Raw genomic sequence first — 27,291 nt, 5'->3', positions numbered from 1 at the left:
TAAAGAACCCTCTACGTAGTTTAAGGTTAAACCTCTTTTCTTCTAATTTTAATAAGTGGCCACGTCTTGTTAATCTCCCTTCTGCAAAAAAGCTTTATCCCTATTGTGGGGTCACCATTACTGTATTTATAAATTGAAATCATATCCCCTGTCAAGGGTCCCTTTTCCAGAGAGAATAAGTTCAGTGCTCGCAACCTTTCCTGATAACTAATATCCTCCTTTATTAGCTTAGTTGCCGCCCTTTGTACTCCCTCCATTTCCAGTACATCCTTCCTGAGGAATGGTGCCCAGACCTGGACAGCATACGCCAGGTGCGGCAAGACCAGAGTCTTGTAGAGTGGGAGAATGGGAGAATTATCTTTTTATCTCTGGAGTCGATCCCCTTTTTCTGCCAGTATTCTGTTTGCTTAGCAGTAGCTTAGCATTGCATGCCATTGCTGAGCCTATCATATACTAGGACACCCAGGTCCTTTCCCATCCTAGATTCCTCCAGAGGTTCTCCCCACCCCCCAGTGTATAGATTGCATTCATATTTTCTCTTATATTCACCGACCGACACAGCTCCTCTCTGTAACAAAATGGATTGTTAGCCCTATTACTGGAGATTACTAGGCAAAGTAGTAATAAAATATTTTAGAACTTTAGTCCCGCCCAGGGGCGGTCCCTTAGGCTACAATCCCCACACTCTGCCCTAGCAGCCTTAGTTTTATTTTGCCTAGTGAAGGAGATAGACTTGGGAACCCTGCGGGCCCATAGGTCCGTGTTTTTTTGATGCAGAAGCTTGGCTTTTTGCACAAGATGAATGATCCTGTGATCTTCTATCAACAGCTGGCTGGGTGACAGGCTGGTTCACTTATCCTTGTACTCTCCCCAGTCCGGCCATCAAGCGTGTGCAGGTCGCAGCTACCTCTCGGCAGGCCACGACATACCTCAGCTCCAGAGGTGGTCGTGAGCTTTTATGCTCCGGGGCATACATATGACCGGGCTACTGATGTCTACGTCACAGTATGCCGGGCCAGTAACCTTCCCTGTACTGATCAGGAGTTGGCTACAATGGAATGTCTCCCAGCTCTTCAGGACTGGTAAGTAAAGCTCTCCCTGTCTCGGCAGGGTTGAGCAGCTGGGCATTCCCTGGGAGGTCGATTCGGGGGCCCCCTCACCCCCCCTCTCTTCTCTCCCCTATCCCTAACTCCCCTCACCCCCCCCCCCCTCACAGGGGGGGGGGGCTGTGCATGGATACTGAGCGGTGTGTGTGTGCTCCTGGGCTCTCATCTGGGTTCTGGCTGTACTGGGGTGCCTGGGTCCTGTGTGCTTAATCTCGGGAGGTGTCTGCGAGGTTGCCCCTGTGTCGGTGCAGCGCTATTTGCCACATGTTTCTTTCTGCCTCTCATGGCGCTGGCTGGTTGCATTTTCAGTGTGGGCAAGGGACAGCATGCTTCTGGACTTCAAGCGGCCACTTTCCTTGTGATTCCCTATTCAGAACACTGGTGGCCATTTTCTTGAAGACTGACCACCTTTTTTGTGCTCTAGCAGCAGCTTCCTGTGCCCTCAGCTTCCTATTTTGTCATCACAGAGCGCTGGAAATCTTTCTATGTAATCTGGACACGTTTTTCAGATCGCTCAGTAATCGTTCACCGCCCTGAGGGGTTCCGCGCTGTTCACCAATCGCTCTGACGGACTGCCACCAACACAGCTTTGGTCCCTCTGCATCTGGGGAGCGCTAGGGGTCTACAGGCACTGCTGTATACAGAGCCGAACCCCTCAGGGTGGTGAGTCCGGTAGGTTAGAACCCCACAGTCAGTGGCAGCAAGGAGGGTGGGACTGTCACTGTCCTAAGTCCCCTTCGGGTGGCATACAGGGTAGGGTCAGCATGGCTTCATAAACTGGTGTTTCTTCCCCTGAAATCCGGGCAATTGCAACCGGGTCGCCTGCGGACTGCGCGGTTCCCATGGACACCCTGACGGCAGTCCTCAATTTGTTCGTTGCCAATATAGAGGCGGTGCGTGGCAAGAAAGGTGCTAAAAAGTGACCCCTGCCCCCCCCCCCCCCCCGTCCTTTGGGGAGTGCTCTGACGCAGACTCTGGTCCTGCTGAGGCCGGTGACCCCTGCTCTATCTTGTCAGATGACGCTGACCAGGACAGTGAGGATGGGTCCGGGTCCGTGCGCGACAAAGCGCTTGTTGGAGCACTTATCACAGCTGTGTGTGATACCCTGAAGATTCAGGAGCCAGCAGATCCATCTGCTGATGTACCGGTCCCCTTTGGGTCCCACAAGCCAGCACGTTCGCCTAAGGTGTTCCCGTATCTGACCTATTTTGACAAGTTCATTTACAAGGAATGGGGTCCCCGGCAACTGACCTTTTCAGTCCCCAAATACATGGTGGTGCGTTTACCCTTTTGAGGACAACCTTCTCAAGAAATGATCGGCTCCGCCGGTCGTGGACCCCCCAGTATCCAGGTTAAATAACGTAACCACGATCCCGCTTGAGGATACTCCTGCATTCAAGGATCCCACGGACAGGAAGGCTAAGGCGGTGGCTCGTTCCTTGTTTACGGTTGTGGGGTCAGCCATGCGACCTGTACTAGCATCCGCACTGACTGAGTGGGCAAAACTTTTGCACCTCAAATTGGGAGAGCAACAGGCTTCCCCTGCCTGCGTGGAACTAGCAGACCAACTTGTGCAAGGCCTTAAGTATGTCTGGGACGCGGCTCTGGATACTCTCCCTCTGTTATCCAGGGCTTCAGTGTCAGCTTTGGTGCTGAGGCGCCAGATTTGGCTAAAATGCTGGTCTGCTGACCAGGCATCCAAAAAAGCCCTGACAGATCTTCCCTTCCTTGGCGACCGGCTCTTTGGGCTCGCGATCGTGGACTACCTAGACTATCTCCTCCTGAGGGCATCTTCCGCCTCAGAATTAGTGGAGGATGTGGAGATCACCATGCAGACCCTGCAAGAATTTGGGTGGCTGTTGAACCTAAAGACGTTGGTGATTGTGCCGACCCAGTATCTGGAGTACCTAGGCTTGCTTTTGGACTCCAGGGAAGCGAGAGTTTTTCTCCCTTCAAATTAGACTCTCAGATGTGCGGTCAAACTAGTGATCAACCGCAAGTTGTCATTGCTCCGGTTTTGCATGCAAGTACTGGGACTTATGGTAGCAGCCTTCGAGGCAGTACCTTATGCCCAGTTCCACACCAGAGTCCTGCAGCAGGAGATTTTGACAAAATGGGACAAATCTCAGTTGTCCCTGGATCGACAGATCCAGGTAAGCCAGTCAGTCAGAGACTCTCTGATCTGATCTGGTGGTTGAGGTCCCCGGGGATTGTCCGGAAAATCGTTCCTTCTTCTAAAATGGATGGTGATCGCTACGGACGGCAGTCTATCCGGCTGGGTTGGAGTGATGGGGGTTCAGTCGGCTCAGGGCCTCTGGTCGACGGAAGAATCCGTGTTGCCAATCAATCTGCTTGAATTGAGAGCGATCAGGCTGTGTCTCCACACATGGTCGATGAGTCTTCAAGGGCGTCCGATCAGGATTCAGTCGGACAACGCCGTGGCTGTGGCGTATGTAAATCGCCAAGGGGGAACAAGAAGCTCATCCACTGCACGGGAGGTCGCTCACATACTTCGGTGGGCAGAGCGGCACGTACTGGCCCTGTCGGCCATTTACATCCTGGGAGTGGAGAACTGGCAGCCAGATGCTGGACCCAGGAGTATGGGCATTGCATCCGGAGACGTTCAGGCTGCTGTGCCTGAAGTGGGGCACACCAGATGTGGATCTACTGGCCTCCCTTCTTAATCGGAAGGTGCCAAGATTCGTGTCCAGGACGAGAGATCCGTGGACAGACGCGTCGGATGCGCTGGTGGCCTCATGGGATCAGCACCAGCTAAATTTACGCCTTTCCTCCACTGAAACTGTTGCCACGTCTGCTTCGCAGAGTGGAAACCAAGGGGATCCCACTAATACTAGTTGCCCCGGATTGGCCTCGGCGTCCTTGGTACGCAGACCTGGTGCGTCTGGTGGCAGACGCAACTGCTGTTGCGAGAGGACCTCCTATCTCAAGGTCCAATTCTCCATCCTGCTTTACCATCACTGGCTTTAACGGCATGGCTATTGAGAGCCAGGTGTTGAGGAACTGAGGTCTGTCAGACTCAGTGATTCCAACTATGTTGCGGGTACGGAAATATTCTTCTCTGAAGATATACCGTCGTACCTGGAAGGCCTACATTTCCATGTGTGAGGAAAAAGGATGGCATCCGCGCTCATTTTCCATATCCAGGATCCTGCGCGGAAGCGCAACAGCACGATGCGCTTCCCATTTGAAAGGCTGTGCAGGGGTGTGTGTTAGGAGAAGTCTGATCATTGGAGGAGAGCAGGGTAAGTTCCCAGCACAGCTAGAGAACTGACCAATCTGCGCTCCTGCTTAGTGTGGTCATTTTTTAATAGGAAAGCAGAGGGACTGGCAGGAACACCAGGGATTTCATACAAAGGAAGCAATACAAAGCAGGTTACTTTTTCATACGGTACAGAAGCACATATCGGGAATATAAAATGTTGGGTTTACAAACGCTTTAAAGTGGACGTTCAGCCAGACACAAATTACTAAAATCTACTCACACCTCCATTCTAAGCCTATTTTATCTACCCTGTAAAGGAGATCTGTATTCTTACCTATGTTGAGGATGCTTCAGTCACATGATCCATTTTTTCAGCACTGGCTTCAGGGAAGAGGAGAGATTGCCGACAACTTCTGCAGAGCCTGGGCGATGACGTCACCCATAGGCTCACTTTCGGGCATCCATTGTTGGCTAACCTTTCCTTTGACAGGGTAGATAGAATAGACACAGAATGGGGGTGGATGTTAGGGTTTGGTTGAACTTCCACTTTAAAACCAATTTTCCCTTACACTAAAACCTATTTAGATTAGTGCATGAATAAACAACTTTTCAGAATTCTTTATTAATCCCAAAAGGAAATTTTTGATGTCGCCCAAATAGACTTTTAGTTAAGGTCCAGTGCCATTGTAAACCCATCTCCCGGCAGAAGTAGAGTCCGCTCTTTGTAAGAGTAGCTGTCTGCTACAATCCAACCCTCCACTTGCTTGGTCATAACTGCAGCACTCCAAGCAACAAAAGCTGTGACTCAGCAAGGGGTGTGTCTGACTGTTGCTCTTACAAAGATCAGAGGTCTTACCTATAGCCTATTGGCTCTGGTGCTCAAACCCTAATAAATGGAATGTATTTTAAAAAGAAGTTACGTTCTCAACCATTTAAGGTTTAGATTAATTGAGAAGTCTTTCTCTGCCTACGTGAGGATTTGACATTGAAAAACTAAAAATTGCAGGACAGCCCAGGACAACTAATGCCAGGATGCCTCAGTTTTGCTTAAAGCGTTTGTTAATCCCAAAAAAATAATGGATCCTGTTCCCTTAAAGCATGAATAACAGCAGTGCTTGTTCTGTGTATTTTGGCCCCTTGTATCACCTGAAATACCTGGCTGATCCTGCCAGTTTCTACCCTACCCTCTGTAGACTGACCACGATCTATCAGGGATACTGAGCTCTGACACCGTGGTCAGAGTACATGCCTTTGTCATATGCTGCTATCTGCAGCTTTCCCTGTGTCTCCTTCTGTCATCCTCACCCTCCCCTCTCTGCCTGTCAGCTCTTACTAGCGCTGCTCTGCTCCTCTCTCCAGTGATTCAAAATGAAATGATCGTTATATCATCGACTCTATCGGATAAAAAGCGGTGTCTTAGTGCCTGTGATTTATATAAAAAACAAAATTAAAAGCAGATTTTCAGCTTTAGCAGTGTCTTTCAGCAATCACATGCCTCCAGGCTCTCTGCTCCTCTCCTCCCTGGCTTACGTCAGCAGGAGAATCTCGGGCCCGCCCGCTAGAAGCGATTCAGTTCGCATTGTGCGCTATACAAGTATTTCATTCATTCATGGAGATGTCCGACGAGCAGAGCAGAGAGCCTGGAGTCATGTGATTGCTGGAAGACATTGTTAAAGCAGGTAGAAATCTTTTATTTATTAGCACAGGCACTAGGACACCACTTTTTATGTCACAAAGGGGATGATATAGTGATCAGTTAGTAGCTTAACAACCACTTTAAGTCCTAGAAGGATAAACTTATTTTTCTAAAGCTCTGCCTTAAAAGACTAGCCTATTTCTTAATCGTACATCACAGAATGGTATTCTGGACCCAGTGGTTTATGCAGCTACCTTCAGATGATTGGACACCTTGAGTTTTTTTGCTGGTGTAATTAGGTGATGGATGGTGTTCTCTCTACTGAGAGAACTTAAATTCTTTTGCTCAAGACTTTGCTTTAGATTTCTAGCTGCACATAGCCACTTTTGGTTCCCCATTTTTTTTTTTTTACATCTTTATGGATCACCATTTCTTCACTGAGCCCCAGGGCCTATACCCAGATCTGGCCTGTAAAGTTGCTTCAGGCATTGAATCCTGTGTGAGAAGCTCACCTTGGTACATAGAGCCGCACCCATTAAGTTTGTCATGGGGTATTTTTACAGGTCCAGAGTCGTGGTCCATCTGCTGATGGAGCCCTGTCGCTGAAGACCTCTTAGTGGGTGGGCCAAGCAAATGGGTGATTTGTTTGGGGCTTGCCTCTTTAATTCAGTGGTGGTTCCCATGGGGTCCTGGGCCTCCAACACTGCATGTGGTACGCTGTCCTAAACAGATGTCAAGGTACATTGGTGCTCCAGTCCCTTTGGGGCTGCCTAGGGAGCACTGACTAAAACTCTGTCACAGCCAGAGGAGGGGAGCAGTTTGGCATCTCATTTAAATCTGGTAACTGCACAGTCTCCTTACCAATCCCTTGTCCTGTGGATGCATGTGCCATTTTGGAAATTCCTTCTGTCCTCCACAGGCTGGCTAGCTTTGCAGCCTGCTTGTCTGTCAGGTGCCTCACAGGAGACTCCTAATGATCCCTGGGCATCTCTACCTCCAAGTGACTGATCACTACAGACGCACTACCCTACTCTGCACTTTGGGTCGTGAGTAACCCTGGTGTTTTCTCCTTCATATGGCCATCATAGATGCAAAGGAGCTGGTTTGGCAGGCACTGCCGGCTCTCATCCTGCTAACACTTCTGGGAGCATCTGTAATACCCCTCCAAAGTCTGTACTAACAATACAGCATCTGGAATTGCGGTCTGCCTCTGAGGCCACTTCTGTTCCTTCAGGGCCTCCCTCCTTCTCACAGGGAGGAATTTGCTAGCTCAGTGTCTTTACTTATGGGGAAACCGTTTAGAGACTTAAGACTAACCTATCCTCATCCCAAGGCCTAACTGATCTTAATCTGGCTCTATAAGGAAATTTTTCTGAAACTGAAGGGTACCTTTTCGGTCATGGTTGACCCAGTACTCGCGTGTCTATAATATGAACAAAGGTTTAGTTTGGGTTCTCTCAAAATGCCCAAATCCACATAGACTTTTCCTGTACACTCACTTTTACAGCCTGTTTTATGATTGCCATCCCCTTGAAACTTTCATTTCTTAAGCATTTTTCTGAGCAATATTCTATTTAGGAGGGGTTCTTGAAGAAGTGGACTGCACTCATTTTGGACTTTGCCATTTCCTGTCTTAATAAAACCATGACTGTTCCTGTTGAGGATGTTGCAATGTTGAAATACCATGTAGACTACAGTTTGTAAGCCCTTTTCAAAGCTTTGTTTGCCCTGGTGGGCACTGCTGTGCAAACTGTTTGCCACCATGACCGTCTGATAGACTCTGTTCAAAATCTATGGTTTGAAACCCCATTCTGATGAATCTGCTCCAGCAGTTAGAGCGCTTTCCTGTGGCCTTGTGTTATTGTGTTGAAAACCCTTTTAATGCTATACCCACCATGGCAGACCTTGTCAGCCAATGTCCAAAGGACCAATTCCTTCAAACTGCATAATCAGCCTGGGTTTAATTTTGGGCCCAGCCCAGGCCAGAGTCTTTCTCCCCCAGGTGAAGTTTGTCTCCCTATGGGGTCCAAACCTTAAGTTACAAACCCCTAATTTCAGCAAGAGGTTTCTGGGCTTGATGACCTACTTCAAGGCAGTTCCCTTTATCCAGTTTAACTCTAGACCTCTTCAATCCAACACCCTCAAGACAAGAAACAAGCAGATCCAAACTTTGGTTCACCTAAAGTTTGTTTAATCAAGCAAAAATCTCCCTGGCATGCTGAGTCTCCAGTCCCGCCCTGGACTTGGGAACATTTTTACTAGATGTGGAATGTGGTCATAACAGATGTGTGTCTTACAAGCTGGGCACAGTTAACAACTCCCTGACTGTTTAGGGGACATAATCCCCACAGGAGTCAACCCTACCCATGAACATTCTGGAAATGAGTTTGCAGGCTGTCAACAACATTTGACTTCCTTTTGACCAGATCACCCAGTCAGAGTACAAATAGACAATGCCAGGCAGTGGCCAACATAAATCAAGGGGGCACCAGAAGCCTAGCAGCCCTAAAAGAAACAAGTCTAGAGGGCTTTCAAAATCTCTAGCAAAGGTGGGGAAAAACGGATGTTGACATCCTGGCCTCCAAAAACAAGCTACACCAGATCATGGCGAATCCATGGATCCTCTAGCCTTCACAGTAGATGCTCTGGTTATTCCTTATACTCAATCCCAACTTTAATATGCCTTCCCTTTGATGAAGATTCCTTTGACTGCTGCGCAAGATAGAGGAGGAACGCATCCGGGGGAATTTTGTTGCACCAAATTAGCCCAGAAGAACATGGTACACAGACATATTCGGGCTTCTGGTAGAAGAGCCTTGGCCTCTTACACACAGACCAGGCTTACTAACCCAAAGCCCCATGTTTCATTCTGCTTTTCAGTCATAGGATATAATGGCATGTCTGTTGAAATCCAAGTCCTGTAGGATAGAGGGTAAGGCCCCTTTCACACTGGGGCGCTTTGTAGCGCAGTGTATTTACTGCTCCTAAAGTGCCCCTTCCCATAGGAAACAGTGGGGCAGCGCTGCAAACCCGTCTGCAATTCCGGGTGGTTTTAACCATTTTTCGGCCGCTAGTAGGGATTAAAACTGCCGAGCAGCGCCACTAAAACGACAGTGAAGTGCCGCTAAATATAGCGTCGCTTTACCACCAGCGCCCGCAACGCCCCAGTGGGAAAGTAGCCTAACTCTAACTCAGCAAGGAAATCCAACTCCATTAAAATTTACCATCACACATGTAAGGCTGCCTTTGCATAATGAAGCACAGAAGACTTCACCATAGGAAATACTTTCTCTCATATTTCGGGCCTAGAGGGACAGGCATCTGCCTTTTATCCATCCTTCTTTTTTTTTTTTCTTCGCCATTCCTTATGAGGACTCCTCTATGGGGATACTTCCTGTATCACCTTGGGAATCTCAATCTTGTGTTCTCTGCTATTGAGACCCTTTATTGAACCAATTGGATACATTTTGTTGGAAGACCTTAACCTTAAGGTTGCCTTCTTGATCTCCATCATGTCTTTTAGGCATGCTTCTAAGTTAGCAGTTATCTCTTGAAAAAGAGCCTTTCCTTGTTTTACACAAGGAAAAGGTGGTTTTGAGGCCAAATCCTTCATTTTTACTTAAAGCTGATTTCCATGTTTCCTGTCACTTTTAATATTTCCTTCACTGAGTGCACTTTCACACTGAGGCAGTGGGGGCATCGGCGGGAAAGTGCCGCGATTTTTAGCAGCATTTTTTGGAAGATAGCGGGGTGCTCTTAACCCCTGCTAGCAGCTGATGAAAGGGATAATAACGCCCGTGTAGCGCCACTGCCAAAGCTCTTTGCAGCTGGTGCGGCGGCGCTGCCCATTAATTTAAACGGGCAGGTGCGCTTTAGGTTCGGCATATACACAGCTTCTAAAGCACCCCATAGATGCTGCTTGCAGGACTTTTTTTTTTTTTTTTAAACATCCTACAAGTGCTGGGAAGTCTCGCACCCGGAACAAAATAGGAGTCGTCACTCTCAGTGATGCTCAGCCATTCATAAGCAGCTTTGTATTCTGTGAATGAATACAAAGCTTTCTCTGATCATAGAGATTGACATTTTCTGCTCACTTCGCCTCATTCATAGAATACAAAGCTGCCTATGAATGGCTGAGCATCACTGAGACCGACTCCTCCTATTTTGTTCCGGGTGCGAGACTTCCCATAAAATCTTTTTTCTGGTTGCAGTCCATTTAAGTACATGAGTATCAATCCCGTGTTTGATGAAGCTTTCAGTACTGCTTTGTCACAAAACTGAAGTAGGCTGGTAGTAGGAAGGGTATCCTTGTTTGGCCAAGAGTTGTTTTTTTGGGGGTTTTTTGTCCAATTTACCTGTAGGCAGCAACATAACTCAAAGCTAAGACTATCTGTGGACCCTAAAAAATGTTTACCGTGAGTACAAAATTCTATTATTCCTGCCTAAGTATATTATCCAGTTGAGCTTTAAGTGATCAGCCAGCTGGAAATTCCTTTTAAAAAGTTGCAATTTACTGATATAAAAGAGGTAAGGCTTAAAGAAAATAAAGATAAAAAAAGTCATACCTATTTTAGATGCAGCACTGATCCTAGCTTCAGCTGTCCCCTGCAAGAGCAAGAACTAAGCAATCAAATACCACTGCTCGCTCCATTCTCAATCTTCAGGCTGCCGAGAGCTAGTAACTGTCAGTCCTTGACTCTCTACTTTCCCCTCCAGTGCTCACTGGAGCGCTGGGCTGTGAATGGGGTGGGAGCGCCTGGCTCAAGCTCTGAGCGGATCACTGCTGGTCCAGGCATCTGAATGTGGTTGGGATATTTTCAGAGCATATACCAGCTATGTTATGCCAGTGACAGCGGGCTTCAGCCTGCTGTCAGTTGAAAAGGGTCATAGGAGTGCAGCGCGAACTGCACTCATGTGATCCATAGGAGGATAGCCAAAAAAGTTTTGGCTATAGTTCTCTTTTTAAATTTGCATTTGTTTGGTGAAGTGGTTAGGATGTGTAAACATTTTCTCTTTTAGGACTTATGCTCATCGTAGCTATTAAATAATGACACACTTTTGCTCTCCTTAGATTGTGGATCCAAGCCAGGTGCTTGAAGGCGTCAATATGTCCAAAAGGAAAGAACTGCAGTGGCCTGACGAGCTGGTGCGGCTAAAAGCCGGAAAAAATAGCTGGAAGGACTGGAGCCCTCAGGAAGGCATGGAAGGCCATGTAGGTTTCGCAGGTTACTATTAATGTCTCCAAAGGAGAAATATTTTTTATCCTTTTAGGCTCAGTTGTATAGCTGATGAAATGAAAACGGAGCTTTGAGGACATTTTAAGTTAATACATTTTTTTTTTTTTTTTGTTATAATATAGCTAAAGGTGGAAAATTTTGCTCATGAGAGTTAAATACTGTTCCATATATTATGGGTGGGAAGTTCAAGGATCACTCGATGTTTCGGGTGGGACACATTGTTGCACTGCTGCTTTAATAAACAGGGAGTATTGTAAATAAAGCTTTCGGTCATAATTTACATCAGATGTTGTGGACTTTTCCAGCCACAGCACACTTTCATAATTTTCCAACACATATAAAATAAGACTGTGTTTTTTTTTTTTTTTTTTCCTACTAAGCATTGGTATAAGCAATGCTAACGGTGATCTCCCTTTGGAATATTTCACCCAATCCTCTACATGGAATAGACACAGGAAGATGGAACCTGAACACGATTAGTGTGCGTGGCCGATGTCACATACTTTCCAACTTATCTATTTAATCCAATTTGTCAAATAAAAAATATCATTTTTTTATTTACTTTATTTTAATTTGAAAGTTTTGAGCTGGCAAAGAAAGTAAAGGCAATGTATATGTTCTAAAGCTGCTAATGCAATCTGCCTTGCAATCATGGTTTTAAGCCTGTCATCTACAACTTGCTTCTCTCCTCTAAGCATTTCTTTCACAGCATGTTCGCCCCTCCTCCCCCAAGTGGCTTTCTTAAAATTAACCTGTCACCTACACACATCATACTGAGACACTAAGGCCTCTTTCACACATGTGTCCGATCAGGTCTGTCATTTTTCAGGTGGACCTGATCGGACACTCCATCCACCTCTATGGAGCGACGGATGTCAGCTGTGACATGTCCGCTATCCGATCAGTTCTGCCAAATCCAGACGGATAGAAACCCTATTTTCCATCTGTCTGATGGATCAGATGAAAACAGGTGGATCCATTTTCATCCGATCTGCCATAGAGGACAGCGGGGCTCTGAGAAATATGTCTCCACACAGTAAGTGGAGACGGACCTGTCATCTGCCTGCTCAGTGGAGATCAAGGGATTGATCACCACTGATCAAGCGGAGACCGTCAAAATGGACAGCCCCGCCTGAAAGGGGCCTAATGCTTATATAAAGGGAGCCTGTCAGAAAAGACCCATTGCTACAGTTGACTTGTTTTTGAATTGCAATCTCCAGGGTTGTCATGCTGATGGCCTGATAAGAACTTGCTGATTTCAGGACAGTGACTAACCAAATCATGAAGAAAGGATATGGATGACAGCAATGTAATATGTGCTTTTAAAAATTCCTTTACTATAAAAACAGTGGAAATACTGATGGCTTCTTTTCATAACATGATGATAGGGTGATCAGTAACACATTATATAACCAATCAGTAGTCTGTTTCACCAGCGTAATTATTGGTAAGCCAGGGTTATTTCTTACCACTCCACTTTAGTAGTAGTAGTTATACAGGGTTCATATAGCACCAGCAGTTTGCGCAGCGCTTTAAAACGGGCACAAATGGTACAGTTAAAATACAATTCATTACAGGAGGGATCAGAGGGCCCTGCTTGTTAGAGCTCACAGTCTAGTAGTTCTCAAGTTAGCCTTAAAGTCTATTTCCAGCTACATTTTTTGTTAAAGTATTTCACTCTAACTACTGGATCTTCAATTTATTATGTTATAAATGGGCCTATTCATATCAGCAGTGACTTAAATAACCTTCACATTAAAGCCCATACTCCCATTAAAACATTTTCTCTGTAAAATAGGGAGGGGTTAGAACCTCTGTTTGCTTATTACGCTGTTATCCTGTCTCAGTGAACAGTGCTCCCGTCCTGTCATCAAAGGGATATTAATTTAGGTGCAATCTCTCCAACAGGATCATAGACTGCAATACAAGCTTGATATAGTGACAGTTAAAGTAGATAAATGTAGAAGCATTTTATCTTTCAGCATACTGCATGCATTTAGTATTAGTTTTAGATACCAAAAATCAAGATAAAAATGAGAGTTCTCGCACACGCACCCTCTGAATAGCTTGGGCCCCTTAGCACAGGATCTGAAACCTGAACTTACATTCCACCCGTCCATTCAGTCAAAAAAGGTTCTCTTAATGTAAACCACAGAACAAGAACTGCAAGCTCCAAGCTCAAATCTGTCACCAGTGATTTTTTATTTTAATTAAAGGTTTTTCAATGATGCACGACAGGCCCATTTAAATTTCTGATTTAGAACCTGTGTCTACTTTAACTTCTTTTGTCAAAAGGACCAAGTAACATGCAAGTGACTTAACATGTCAGATTCCTAATGCCAGCTTTTCGCTTTGATCTTGTTCCCTTCTTTCTTTTTCTGTTTTCTTGTATTGGTTTCTACAGGTAATTCACCGCTGGGTGCCTTGCAGCAGAGACCCTTGTAATAGGTCCCATATTGACAAAACAATCCTACTGATTAAGATTGAGGACAAATATGTGGCTGTGATTGAGACTGGGGTGCTTGAGCTTGGGGCCGAAGTATAAGCCTGCCTTTCAGTCATCTTTTCAAGCTTACAGAAAGGAGAGAACTTTCACTCTATTTGGGACTTTTAAGGGCTCCGATGTAGCCCAGATATGTACATTTATTTTTCTGCGTTTGTTTTAAGCATCCGTGGATGTTCACCTGCATAAAAATATAAAACCAGAAAGTTATAAGACCATTATCTTAAATGTAAAAACAAAATGCTATGCATTTCATATGCTTTAAGTCAGAAAAATATTGTATTTCACCATTCAGAATATGATCTTCATATTTTTCTAATTTATTTGCCAAAAAAAATCGCCATGTCTCATGTTGTAGCATGTTGTGTTTATTTTATTTTATTTTTTTGTATTTTTTTTTTTTATCCTTTTACGGTAATTTTTCTCCCAACTGCATAGAGATCTGTTTATCTGCAAACTGTAAAATGTTTTGTACACCGCAGAAGACTACATCTTATTTTCCTTTTCTTTTTACTGTGGCAAAGTCCTTTTTATTGAGGAAACTGCACTAAAGCATTCATTTTCCTACAACAATGCACTAAGAAAAAACTGATATTGGTCAGAGTGTTTTATTTATAAATATATATATATAGATATAAATATACAAAGACAAGTATGGTAAATTAAAGTGATTTTATGAAGAAAAAAGGCTGTGCCATTGGTCTATACTCTATACTGAAGCCATGCATTCAGTGTGCAGAACAGAAAATATGTAGTATTCCCCAAACAAGAACCTGACAACCTTTTGAATTGCTCAAATTGATATTTCCACCCGACCCCCCCCCCCCCCGCAAGGTAACATGTAATGTGTTGTGGTAAGACACTTTTATGTAAGTGTATAAATATGTTTGCAGAAAACTTGGCCCTCCGCAGTAAGGCCAGCCACCCATTTATATCTTTGGCTGGTAGGTGAAGTGATACTTCTCAGCAGAGCTTCAAGTAATAATTTATGCACCCATTGACCTGGCCACCTTTCTCCCAAACTAACTTAGGCCCGCTTCACACCAGTGCTATAATGCACATGTTGCTATGCTGCGGTGCCATTCATTTTAAATGCCACCCCAGGACATGTGTGCTCCTAGTTGCACATTGCATGGCTGAAAATGCTGCATGAACAATTTCTGGTCCATTGTGGTGCATTAGGAAGGCTATTCAAATGAAAGGGCTTACGGTAACATTCATAAGTTTAATGCACCACTGGGAAACCATGCTGGTGTGAATGGGGCATTAATTTTAAATTGTAAATAGAAAAATAAAGCACTTTTTTCTTAAAGTGAACCTGTCAACACATAACATTCAAAAACCAAATTAGTTATTCTGCACTTACCTAAACCAAAATACCCCTCTGCTATAGTTTAGCAGCTACATCAGTAAACATAACTGTAACACACACCTTTTTGGAAAGTCTTAATCCAGTCTACATATGCTTAAAATTTTAGTATGTTTGATTTATAGGTGGAGTGGACTGGGATGTTTTTTAATTCGAAGTGTTTGTCAGCGCTGTATCTACTCTCTCTATTCTGTTTGTCACATATCACATTGACATATCTTAACTAGTGAGAACATTTGGGAGCAGGCTCTACAAGATGGGCAAGAACCTGTAATTGTGTCCATATCTTCAGTGTGACCCAAAAACCTCTCCACACTCAGTGAGCAGGTCTTGCCTTTTTCTACAACCTAGGGACTCTGGCACTATTCACACCATTCAGCAAACTATTGGGGCACTGGCAGTCGACAGAGGAAAGATGGTATTTATGAGGGATGATTTGGGCACAAATAAGGGTACAAGCCCAGGCAATCGTAATTTGTAATCATGGGGATAAACAGTCTACCATTGACTGTGCTGTGTTGTATAGAGAAGTTAAAAAAAATACTTTTCAAAAGCCTACATCCCACCACCTTGCCAAAAAATCTAGAAGAATTTTTCACATGAATATATGTGTTTATGCATGCAAATACATGCATGTGCTATACAGGTCATTCCTCTGTTTTTAAACTGGAAGTCAGTACTTTGAGCAAGAACCCTTAAAGCCAGAGCTCTGCGTGACACAGGAAGAAAACATATTTTTAGGACAGCAATATTAGATTACACTACTCTTCTTACTTTAAATTATATATACAGTTAGGTCCATATATTTTTGCACACAGGCACAATTTTCATACTTTTGCCTCTGTATGCCACCAGAAAAAATTAAGATGAAGCAATCCAAATGAATTTAAATTGCAGACATTCAGCTTTAATTCAAGGGGTTGAACTTGAATATCAAGTACAAATTTTAGGAACGGCAACAATTTGTTTTTACCGTCCTCCCATTTTCAGGGGCCCAAATGTAATTGGACAAATAAATATAAGTATACATTTTCATTTTTAAGATTTTGTTGAGAATCCTTTACTGGCAATGACTGCCTGAAGTCTGGAACCCCATGGACATTACCAAAGACTGGGTTCATTCTTTTATGATGCTTTGCCAGGCTCGAACTGCAGCTGTCTTCAGTTCTTTGTCTCTTTCTGCCTTTTAGTTTTGCCTTCAGCAAGTGAAATGCATGCTCAATCAGGTTGAGATCAGGTGATTGACTCAGCCATTGCAGAATATTCCACTTCTTTTCCTTCAAAAGCTCCTGGGTTGCTTTTGCAGTGTGCTTTGGATCATTATCCATCTACTGTGAAGCGCCGTCCAATCAACTTTGCTGCATTTGGATGAATCTGGGCTGACAATAGATCTCTAAACACTACAAAATTAATCCGGCTGCATCCGTCTTCTGTCACATCATCAATATACACCAATTTCACTGGAAGCCAAGCATGCCCATGCCATCACACTGCCTCCACCATGTTTTACAGATGACGTGTGCTTTGGATCATGAGCTGTTCCAAGCCTTCTCCATACTTTTTTCTTCCCGTCATTCTAGTACAGATTAAACTTCGTTTCATCTATCCAAAAAATGCTTTTCCTGAACTGGTTTGGCTTTTTTAGATGTTTTTTCCAGAAAAGTCTAATCTGACTTTTCTGTTCTTCAGGTTTAGGAATGGTTTACACCTTCTGGTGAACCCTCTGTATTTGCTCTTTTGAAGTCTTTTCTTGATTGTAGACGTTGACAATCATATGCCCACCTCCTGGAGAGTGTCCACTGGATGTTGTGAATGGGCTTTTCTTTACCATGGAGAGGATCCTGCGATCATCTAATACGGTTGTCTTCCATGGCTGTTCAGGCCTTTTTATGTTGCTGAACTCACTAGTACTTCTTTCCCCAGAATGTACCAAACTGTCCTATTGTTGCTGCTATCTCTCTGATGGATTTGTTTAGATGTTGAAGCCTTACAGTGGCCTGTTTTACTTGCATGGACAGCTGCTTTGAAAGCATTATGTAGGTTCACAGCAATAGGTTCCAAATGCAAATACCACACTTAGAATCAACTCCAGAACCTTTACTTTTTTAATTGATGAAGAAATAACGAAGGCGTAGCCCACACCTGGCCATGAAACCCCTTTTGATTCAATTGTCCAATTACTTTTGGTCCCTTGAAAAAGGTGGAATGGCTATTCTTAAAAGCTGTGGTTCCTAAACCCTTCCTCCAATTTGGATGTACATACCCTCATTAAACCTCAGAGTGTGCACTTTCAGCTTGTATCCAATATATAAATATATCTTGAATACGTTTTGGTAAATACCTGAAAAAAAAACTAACTAAAATTGTGCCTGTATCCAAATAAATATATACATAGGTCCATATATATAACTGTGTAGTGTTTCTGTTTTGCTTATTTAGGCAGCTAAATATGAGACGTGTAAAAATGGAATATACACAAATTTTTCACCCACACAATGAGGTGGATGAAGCAATCCCACCCCACAAAGTATTCGGATCAGCAGCCATTTGAGAAAAAGTTTTGAGCATTTCCCTTCAACAGAAGTCAATAGGGGGGAGGCGCTACACTGTTCAAAATTTGGCCAGTCATAGCTGATCCAGCCAAATTTTTATCAGTATATGGCCAGCTTTATTCAGTTCATTACAGCTTATAAAGAATATGTATTCTTATATCCTGCTCTGCAGTTCTCTTCATGAAACACGGAATGAGAGGAAGGACCCACTTGTTAAATATTTTTTTTTTGGAGTATCTGTTATAGAGTTCCAATAATACTGGACTATCATCTTAGCCCAGAGTGCTCTGATCACTGTGTCATAGAAGCACTCTGTTGATTGACACCTATATTTTTCATAAAAGTGCAAAGAGGGACCTAATAACCCTTTTCAACTTTCAGCACCATTATACTTTCTTTTAGGAGACAATATTGGATAAGGTAATTTTTGTGACAGGTTCTCTTTAAGCCATTAGCTGCTTGATATACTTCATAAATCTATAACTCGTTCACAGCACATTCAGTAATGCACATTACTACAACGCATGATAATGCAATGTATGTATGTTGCCATTCATTCTTAACTGCACCACAGTGCACATATAGAGATGGGAATGCTTTATACATTGCGGTGTACTGCGTTGTACAAAATACATTTATGCAGGACCTATTTTTCATGCATTGAGGCATGAAATGTTTGCTGCTGAAAATTAATTCTTGATGTAAATGAGTCCTGTAGGTCATGTATTTAGGTCTGTTTTCTGTTGCTATCTAGATCTATACACATTTGACATTTTCTCCCTAGGCCCCTTACTTAAATCAATCCCACAAGGAATATTGGGGCCTCTGTCTTAGTAGTTTAAAACAAATTTTTGATACACTATTAATGTGTGACTGCTCCTATCAAATATATATCTGCCTTCAGTATATATTTGTATGCTTTACATTCTAAATCAAAACTGAACAAAATGAAAATGCACTTAAATAGTTGGTGATAGGTTATTTGCCAGCATCAAAATATTGTATGGTGGCTTGCCTGTCATTCACAGTATAATTACATTTTAATTTATGCTTTGCAAGTCCCTGAGGCAAATGCACCTGTAAAGTGCCCTAAGTTGACTTTGGGGAGCTTGCTGTGTTTACAGACAAGTAAATTGTATCACTAGGCCCAAATTGTTTGTGAGGAAAGAATGAATTACGTTTAATCTTTTATATAGCTGGTTCCTATCATTACACAAACATATCTGGACTTTTCCCTCTTCTATTTCTTCCTCCCTGCAATTTCCTACATATGAAATGGAAGTTTTCAGTAAATCTAACTGTGACTTTTAATTCTACTTGTGTACTGTCTACTATGTGGGTTTATTAGATATTTCCATGCGTTGTCAGGGCATAAGAGTACCTTCTAGCCTTGTAAGCTGATTGGTTTACAAAGATTCTCTTCCTTTTCAATGTGTATTGACAGCAATGTGTGTTTTTTTTATTATTTTATTGCCCCACAAAATACATGGCCCATACCTGCAAGAGCAGCCTGTTTTTTTAATGAATGTTCTTTTTTGACATTGCCTTTACTTTCCATTTTTTTAAATCCTGGAAATATTTATTTAAATCATAATTTCCTTTTGTATTCGGTTAGTTATAGAAGCTCAGGAAAGCTGTGTGTATTGGAGATTTTGCAATATGTTTCTTGTGCTGTTTAGAAAGTTGGGTACCATGCCCAACTCTGGAATGTTATCAATTGATTACAAAATAACTTAATTTAAAAAAAGAACATTTTGTGCGTTTTATATTTGTTTCTTTACTGTCATACTTTAATATATGATTGACAATGGGGGGGTGGGGGTGGGTGTATGGTTAAAAAAAAAAAAAACTTCCAAGGCACGTCTGTTTTCTTAGGGTGAGATTCAATAAGTCTTTCAAGTAGATATTGATTGAATCACTTCCATCGCCATCAGAAATCTTCCCCTAGACTCTGAAACCTGACATCAAGACTAGAGAACTGAGAAGCAAACTGGTTTAATTGTAGGCAAACCTCAGTCTGCTTACCTGCACGTTCTGTTGCTGTCCTGATGCAAATGGTAACTAAAAAAGGGGAGGGCAACGGTTTGAATATACCCCACTGCAGGGTGGGAGGAATATATATATATATATATATATATATATATATATATATATATATATATATATATATTTATATATTATACATTTTTTTTTTTTTCAGCATAAATTAGTATACGCCTTTTGAAAAGTACGATTTTAATCAATCTCTCAATGAACACAAGAACAATTTCCAAAATTTCGACATAACTGAGTTCTATAGAACATTTCTTTAGCTCATTGCATGAAAGTAAGGTTAATAATATAACTTGGATTACAAAATCTTGTGTTACTCAAATTAGTTGATCCAAAAATGAATACACCCCATAAACGATTAAATATAGTATTTTGCATGACCTCCATGATTTGTAAGGACAGCACTAATCCTTCTAGGCATTGAATGAACAAGTTGGTGACATATTGCAACATGTATCTTTCTCTAAGTGTCTTCTAGGACAGCCCATGAGACCTAGGTCTTCTCCTACCAGGACAGCAAACACATTAACTCCCACCAGATAAAAGGGAGGTTCTCCAAGACCCATGTCAGTATTAGTGTTTCCTCTGGACGGGGGAAGCATGTTTCCTGGAACTGGTTCCCCTAAGTCTCATGAGCATGGCTCCTGTGGCGGTATTCCTACCTTCTTCTTAGATCCCAGAGCAGCACATCCAGCGCGGGAGTAGGTTTGTGGCTGCTGTTCCTGTTTCTCAGTGCATGAGCAATGCCAGCACTGCGGTGTTTGAGCTCCTGCCCATGAGCTACATGGCGGCAGTTGGCTTGTTTTCCCTGCTAAACAGCCTGGCTGGAATGTGCAGTGGAAGAGAGGAAGGCACGCGTGCAGGGGCGGAACCTGCATTCCACGCTGGCCCACCGGAGATGCTAGTTCCAGTCTGAGCGGCACAAACACGGATGCTGGGAGGCTGGTGGTTTTAAAAACCGTGAAATCCAGCAGAGGCTGCGGACCACTACAGGGGCGGGAGGGACGCCTCTGCGATAGCTGCACAGGCAGTAGAAGCAGGCCCCCTTAACACCAGCACTTCACAGGTAAGCCTGAAGTATATTTTACTTGCACATCCTGTGAGTGGGTTCTCACCCTTGTAACCAGAAGAGACTAGGTGAAGGGGGCACATTTTCCTTTTCTCCTGCACGGGGTGTTATGGAGTGTATCTGGCGTAAAATTTATTAGGGTCATTTGTTCTTTTGCAGGCCAAGACTCAGGACAAGGCCAAAGTGCAGCCATCGAAAAGGAAATGTGTGGTTTGTGGAAACAAATTGAGCTCCTTTGCAGTTTGCCACACCTGTATAGACAGCCTAGTTAAGGATGACCCGATTGTCTTGTCAGAAAATGCTGACTTCTGTTAAAGATGAGCTTACGTCTACAATTAACTCATTTAAAACTCTGACAAGATTCAAGTCCCCTCAGAGGGTCCATCTCCAGGTAGGACTACAGCTGGTCCTAATGCTTCACAGCAGAGTGCGGAGAGTGAAGACTCTGAGGCTCAAGCTGGATCTGCCCATTCTTCTCCGGAAGAATCGGGGTCAGATACAGGGCCCAGGGATTCATAAGGGGCTTGAGGTATAGGTTATCATTGGAAGATGTTGATGACTTATTAAAGACTATAAGACACTTGATATAGAAGAGAAGGTACAATTGTCTAAACATGACCTTACATACAAAGGTTTGCCTAAGAAAAAGGCTAGTTTTTAGTGTGCATAGTTCCCTTCTTGATACTATCAAGCTGGAGTGGGAAAAGCCAGAGAGACCTTTCTTTTCTGTGAACCTAAAAAGAAGGTTGCCATTTGAAGAGGACAGCGCATCTATGGAACAAAAATCCTAAGTTGGACGCACCTCTTTCAAAAGTTTCAAAGAGGACCTAGCGTTTGACGTTGGGAGCCAAATGATAAGAAGCGATATCCTCCTGCACAGATCCTAGGACTCAGCCATTGGGGATCTTAAACCAACTCTGGCCTCCACTTGTGTAGCCAGAAATTTAGAAGTATGGTTGACACAAATACAAACACATTTGTTGGCAGGTACCTCCAGAGAGCAGATTCTGAAATCTTTCCCTGTCCTCTTTAGTGCAGTGAGGTTTTTGGCTGATTCTTCTGTAAAGTCGGTAAGAATAACAGCAAGGACTTCGGCGTTGGTGAATTCGGCCAGAATAAGCCTATGGCTTAAAACCTGGTCAGGCGACACTGCCTCAGAGTTGCGCCTATGTGGTCTTCCCTTAACAGGCGATCATCTTTTTGGCCCGGGGCCTGCAAGAGGCGCTGGAATGCATGGCTGATAGAAAAAAGGCCTTTCCAGAGAATAAGGAAAAGCCGACAGCCAGAAAAAAAATTTGCGGCCAAAGTAGGCAGCAAGGTCCTAGAGAAAGGGATGCTAGGCCCAAAAAACATTGGACAGGGCACAAGGGCAGAGGTAGAGGGGGGTGTCTTGTTTAACCCTCCAAGCCACAGTGACTCGTGTCTCCCAGTGGGAGGAAGATTGCAGGCTTTTCTCCCACAGTGGGAAGCAGTCACCTCAAGTCCATTCATCCTGGACCTAGTGATCAATGGGTACAGGCTGGAATTTTCTGGCCAGCCACCAGAGCAATTGCTCATCTTCCCTCCCCAAGGTCCAGTAAAAGCGAGGACCCTGGGTCTCAAATTGGAGACTTGTTCAATCAAAAGGTCCTGATCCCGGTTCCCCGGTCGGCTCAGGGCAAGAGATTTTATTCCCATATATCTGCACATCACTATTCATCCAGCCTTCCAAAGATTCTTGTGACTAGTGATCAAGAGGGGAACAGAGATTCTGCACTTTCAATTTTAGGCCCTCCCCTTCAGTCTGTCCTCAGCCCCATGCATTTTTATAAAGGTGTTGGAGGGAGGTGCTGGCTCCGCTAAGGTTAGAGGCGATAACTATTATCCCTTACCCGGACGACCTAGTGGTGGCAGAGTCTTACCAAAAGTTATTAGCAGATCTCCAGACTGTACAGGACTTCCTTCAAACTCTAGGCCGGTTAAAAAACAAGGAAGTCTTCTGCAATTCCGGCCCAGAAAATTACATATCTGGGGTACTAATTTTGCTAAGTAGACCAAAACATTTTTTTCCTGCAGGGAAAGGTCTCAAAAATTATGAAAACAATGTCAGCCTTACAGACCAATCAGTCTGTCTCTCTGAGAGAAGTTTCAAGAGCAGTGGGTCTGATGACCTCTTGCTTTCCCGCAGTGCTATGGCCAAGATTTCATCAATGTCCATTACAGCTGTTTCTACTAAGGTACTGGGATGGAGGGGCAAGTTCCCTGGAATCAAGGGTCTTGTTGCCCTCCAGGGTAAAAAGAAGCTTGTAGTAGTGGAGGGCACACCTATACCTAACAAGAGGTCTACCATGGTCCATTTCTATATCCCAGAGGATCACAACAGATGCGAGTTCCTGGGCTTGGGGAGCCCACTTCAGCAACACAATGGCACAGGGAGACTGGTCCTCAAGGGAAGCAATAACTTCATCAAATCAGAGAGGGCTTCTAGCGGTTCAGAGAGCCTTGCAGGCATTTCAGACGGAAATCAGGGGTCACAATCTCCAGATTCTATTCGACACTATCGCTACGGTTGCGTACCTCAACAAACAGGGAGGTACGAGGAGTCGGATACCTCAATCTATTGCCCAGGAGATTTTATCATGGGCAGAAGGGAATCTAGCCTCAATTACGACAGTACATCTGAAGAGGACACAAAACTGTCTGGCAGATATCTCAGCTGCTACTGGGTATGTTGAGACTATTGGTTCCTTCATCCTGAAATCTCCCGGTGCTTCAAACTCAGATAGATTTCCCTTTTGAGCCACTAGCGGATATTTCAGTTAAGTTACTTGCCTTTAAAAAATATTTTTCTTGTGGCAATTACCTCAGCTTGTAGGGTAAGTGAGTTACAGGCCCTATCTGTGAGGGAGCCTTTCCCCACAATTTTTAAGGATGGGGTTGGTTTGAAAACTGATCCAGGATTTCTGCTTAAAGTGGCCAGTACATTCCACAGGTCCCAGTACATTGTACTGTCAACCTTTTGTAGTTCATCAAAAGGGCGACCAAGAAAGAAAATTTAGTTTTTGTAGACGTGATAAGAATTCTTCTTGTCTACCTTGAAGTCACCAAGACCTTTGGAAAAACAGATGCCTTGTTTGTCCTCTTTTCAGGAGCATACAAGGGAAAGAGTGCATCTAAAGCCACCTTGGTTAGATGGGTAAAGCAATCTATTTCTGAAGCTTACAAAATTAGGGACGTTCCTCTGCCTTTTCTCGCTGCACACTTTTCATCCTTCAATAAACGTTATCACCTGGATCTCCTATCTACTCAGGAGCAGGCGTTTGGTCGTAAGGTCCTTTAGGTAGTTGTCCCTCCCTAGACTGGTAAGTTCTGGCTCATTGTCTCATGGGCTGTCTTGGAAGATGCTTAGAGAAAAGCTGAGTTAGACTAACTGGTAATGCCTTTTCTGAGAGTCTTCCAGGACAGCCGGATTTCCACCCAGTTTTGTCTTGAAGTTATGTGTATTATGCATATGTTTTATAGGGACGTCCTACGGTTCTCAAATACTGACATGGGGCCTGGAGGACCGCCCTTTTATCTGGTGGAGGTTAACGTGTTTCCTGTCCTGATGGGACCAGCCCTAGGTCTCATGGGCTGTCTCAGAAAAGGAGTTACGTGCAAGTCTTGCTCCTCTTTTTTTTTTTTTTTTCCATTCTTCAAGAACAACCTCTCTTGCATGCTGGATGGAGAGTGATGCTTAACGTCTCTTCAGAATTCCCCATAGGCAGTGGTCATCAACCCTGTCCTCAGGGCCCACTAACAGGCCAGGTTTGCAAGATAACTGAAATACATCACAGGTGATATAATTTACCGCTCAGTGATTGCAGTTTTTTAGTCTGCATCTCCCCAAGGTACTACATAAAACCTGGCCTGTTGGTGGGCCCTGAGGACAGGGTTGATGACCACTGCCCATCGGTGTTCAATTTTAGATCAGGAGACATACTGGGCCACCAAATCACTTTCACCTTGTTGTTCTTCAGAAATGCAACAGTGGCCTTTAGATGTGTGTTTTGGATCATTGTCGTGCTGGAGAAGGGCATAACGACCAATAGCACGGAGTGAAGGTAGCATCTTCTCTTTCAATATAGAGCAGTACATCTGTGAATTCATGATACCATCAATGAAATGCAGCTTCCCGACACTCAAGCGACCTTACAAGAGGACACTGCCACCATCATGTTTCACTAGAGGCACCATGCATTTTCCTTTGTACTCCTTACCTTTGTGACGCCACACAGTTTTGAAGCCATCAGTTCCAAAAACATTTATCTTGGTCTCATCACTCCAGAGTAGAGTCCCAGTAGTCTTCTTTTTCAGCCCTGGCAAATTCCAGGTGGGCTTTTTTTGTGCGTGGGCTTTTTTTGTGCATGGGCTTTAGCAGAGGCTTCTTTTGTGGAAGACACCCATGAATGCCATTCCTCTGCAGTGTATGCTGTATTGTGTATCGGAAAACAATTACCCTAGTTTGGCTTTCTACTCCTTTAGCTAACTACAGCGAACTTGCATGGTGATTTGATTTTTTTTTTTTTCCCAACCCTTATCAGAAGATGATCCTGTCGGGGTATTAACTTCCATGGAAGGCCTGGGTGTCTCTGTCAGATGGTTGCAGTGCCATCTTTGTTAAATTTTTGTATCACTTTTTCTCCAGTATTCTGACTAAACAATAAAGCTTTGTGATCTTCTTGTAGCTTTCACCTTTCTTGTGTAAAGAAAGTATTTTCTTTCTCAGGCCTTGTGACATTTCTCTTCCATGTAGTACCATTGCTGATAGCATGAAATTTCGAAGGGATTTTCTTAAGGTAACGTCCTTATATAATTAGCTGTCTGCTGGACACCTGTTTAACCACTTTCCAACCATCAGCGGCTGTTATACGGCAGCAGGTTGACTCTCCTGCGCAAATAGTCATAGCTTTACGGCAGCAGGCGAGTGGGTTGGGCGGACTCTATGTCTGCCGGTGACCCACAATCGCCTATTAGAGGCAGAATGGGGTACTGCCTTTGTAAACAAGGTGATTCCCCATTCTGGCAGGGGACATTATTATACAGGATTTATATAGCGCCAACAGTTTATGCGGCGCTTTACAATATAATAGGGAGACAATACAGTTATAATAAAATACAAGAGGTTGAAGGCCCTGCTCAGAAGAGCTTACACTCTCATAGGGAGGAGCAGATGGTACAAAAGGTTGTAGCTGTGGCGAATGAGCTGATGGAAGTGGTAAAAGATTAGTTGGAGACGCAATAAGCTTCCCTGAAGAGATGAGTTTTCAGAGATCGCCTGAAGGTAGCAAGAGTAGGGGATAGCCGGACAGGTTGAGGTAGCGAGTTCCAGAGGATGGGAGAGACTCTGGAGAAATCCTGGAGACTAGAGAGCTTGAGTAGGAGGTCTTGAGAAGAGCGGGAACAGTGAGCTCTGTCATGTTCCAGTACGCCCACCCACCCCCTACAGTTAGAACACACCTAGGGAACACATTTGACCCCTTGATCGCCCCCTAGTGTTAACCCCTTCCCTGTCAGTGACTATTTATAGCACCAATAGCTGTATAAATGTCACTGGTCCAAAAAAAGTTTCCGACCTGTGCCGAAATGTCGCAGGGCCCGCTGAATATCAGATTGCTGCCATTACTAGTAAAACAAATAAAGGCCATAAATCTATCCCCTATTTTGTAGATGCTATAACTTTTGTGCAAACCAGTCGATATGCGCCTATTGCATTTTTTTTTTTTACCAAAAATATGTAGAATATATATCGGCCTAAACTGATGAATACATTTAGTTTTCTTTCTCATACATCACGGGACACAGAGACTCGGTAATTACTGATGGGTTATAGGGTATCACTAGGTGATTAGACGCTGGCGCACCCTAGACAGGAAGTTCAATCCCCCATATAACCCACCCCCCCCACTGGAGGTACCTCCGTTTTTTTCGCCAGTGTCTTAGGTGTTGGTCGCAAGTAAAGATGTGCTGTGCTGTGCTGTGCTAAGCTCCGCTGGAATATCCTTACTGGGGCCAGCTATGCAACCGGATCCATTCAAATTGTCTTTTCCAGACCAAATTGGATGGTACCCGGGTCTCGTGTCCGAAGAAACAAGGTTTTACCTGTAACGCTTCTCTTTTTAGAGAGCTGGGACCCAGTATTTTTTATTTTTTTTAGCCATATTCCTGGCAGGGTGCTTTACGGGCCCAGAACTGTGGATCCCCCTATTCAAGGGGGCCCCAGTCTCTGAAGGTTTTTTTTTTTCCTATCGGAGCCCACCGTGAGAGGTGAAGACTGGGTCTGTTATTCAAACCCTGCAGCTGGCTAAGGTAAGGGAGACTCCTCAAGAATTTTTCTAATTCTAGTAGGTTTTCTCCTTTTAAGTAAATGTATGCTATGCTTATAGTCGCCAATGGGGGCTGCCAAGAGCACGTACCTTTCATGCCTGATCTGTCTGCTTGGTATCGACACTCTATGCTCCTCCAGCCATGCTCCAGGAAGGATGAAGGTAAGGGTTTTTTTTTTTTTCCTTCTGGGATTCTCCCT

General features: G+C 43.9%; 1 protein-coding gene across 10 annotated transcripts in view; it reads left to right on the top strand.

Annotated features, from left to right (window-relative positions):
* The window catches only part of PCNX1 (pecanex 1), a 244,693-nt gene extending 225,317 nt beyond the window's left edge, over window positions 1-19,376 (top strand). For all 10 annotated transcript variants that reach the window (XM_077464610.1, XM_077464612.1, XM_077464611.1 and 7 more), the window contains 2 exons: window positions 11,037-11,177; window positions 13,607-19,376. In XM_077464610.1, coding sequence (XP_077320736.1) covers window positions 11,037-11,177; window positions 13,607-13,747 — 282 coding nt within the window. In that variant the 3' untranslated portion in view covers window positions 13,748-19,376. The remainder of the gene's footprint in view (window positions 1-11,036; window positions 11,178-13,606) is intronic.
* Window positions 19,377-27,291: the final 7,915 nt, after the last annotated feature.

The sequence above is a fragment of the Lithobates pipiens genome, unplaced genomic scaffold, assembly GCF_037356315.1.
Source record: "Lithobates pipiens isolate NorthernLeopardFrog02 unplaced genomic scaffold, aLitPip1_a1.2 Scaffold_30, whole genome shotgun sequence".
NCBI lineage: Eukaryota > Metazoa > Chordata > Amphibia > Anura > Ranidae > Lithobates > Lithobates pipiens.
This window is presented reverse-complemented; position numbering and strand designations above follow the sequence as displayed.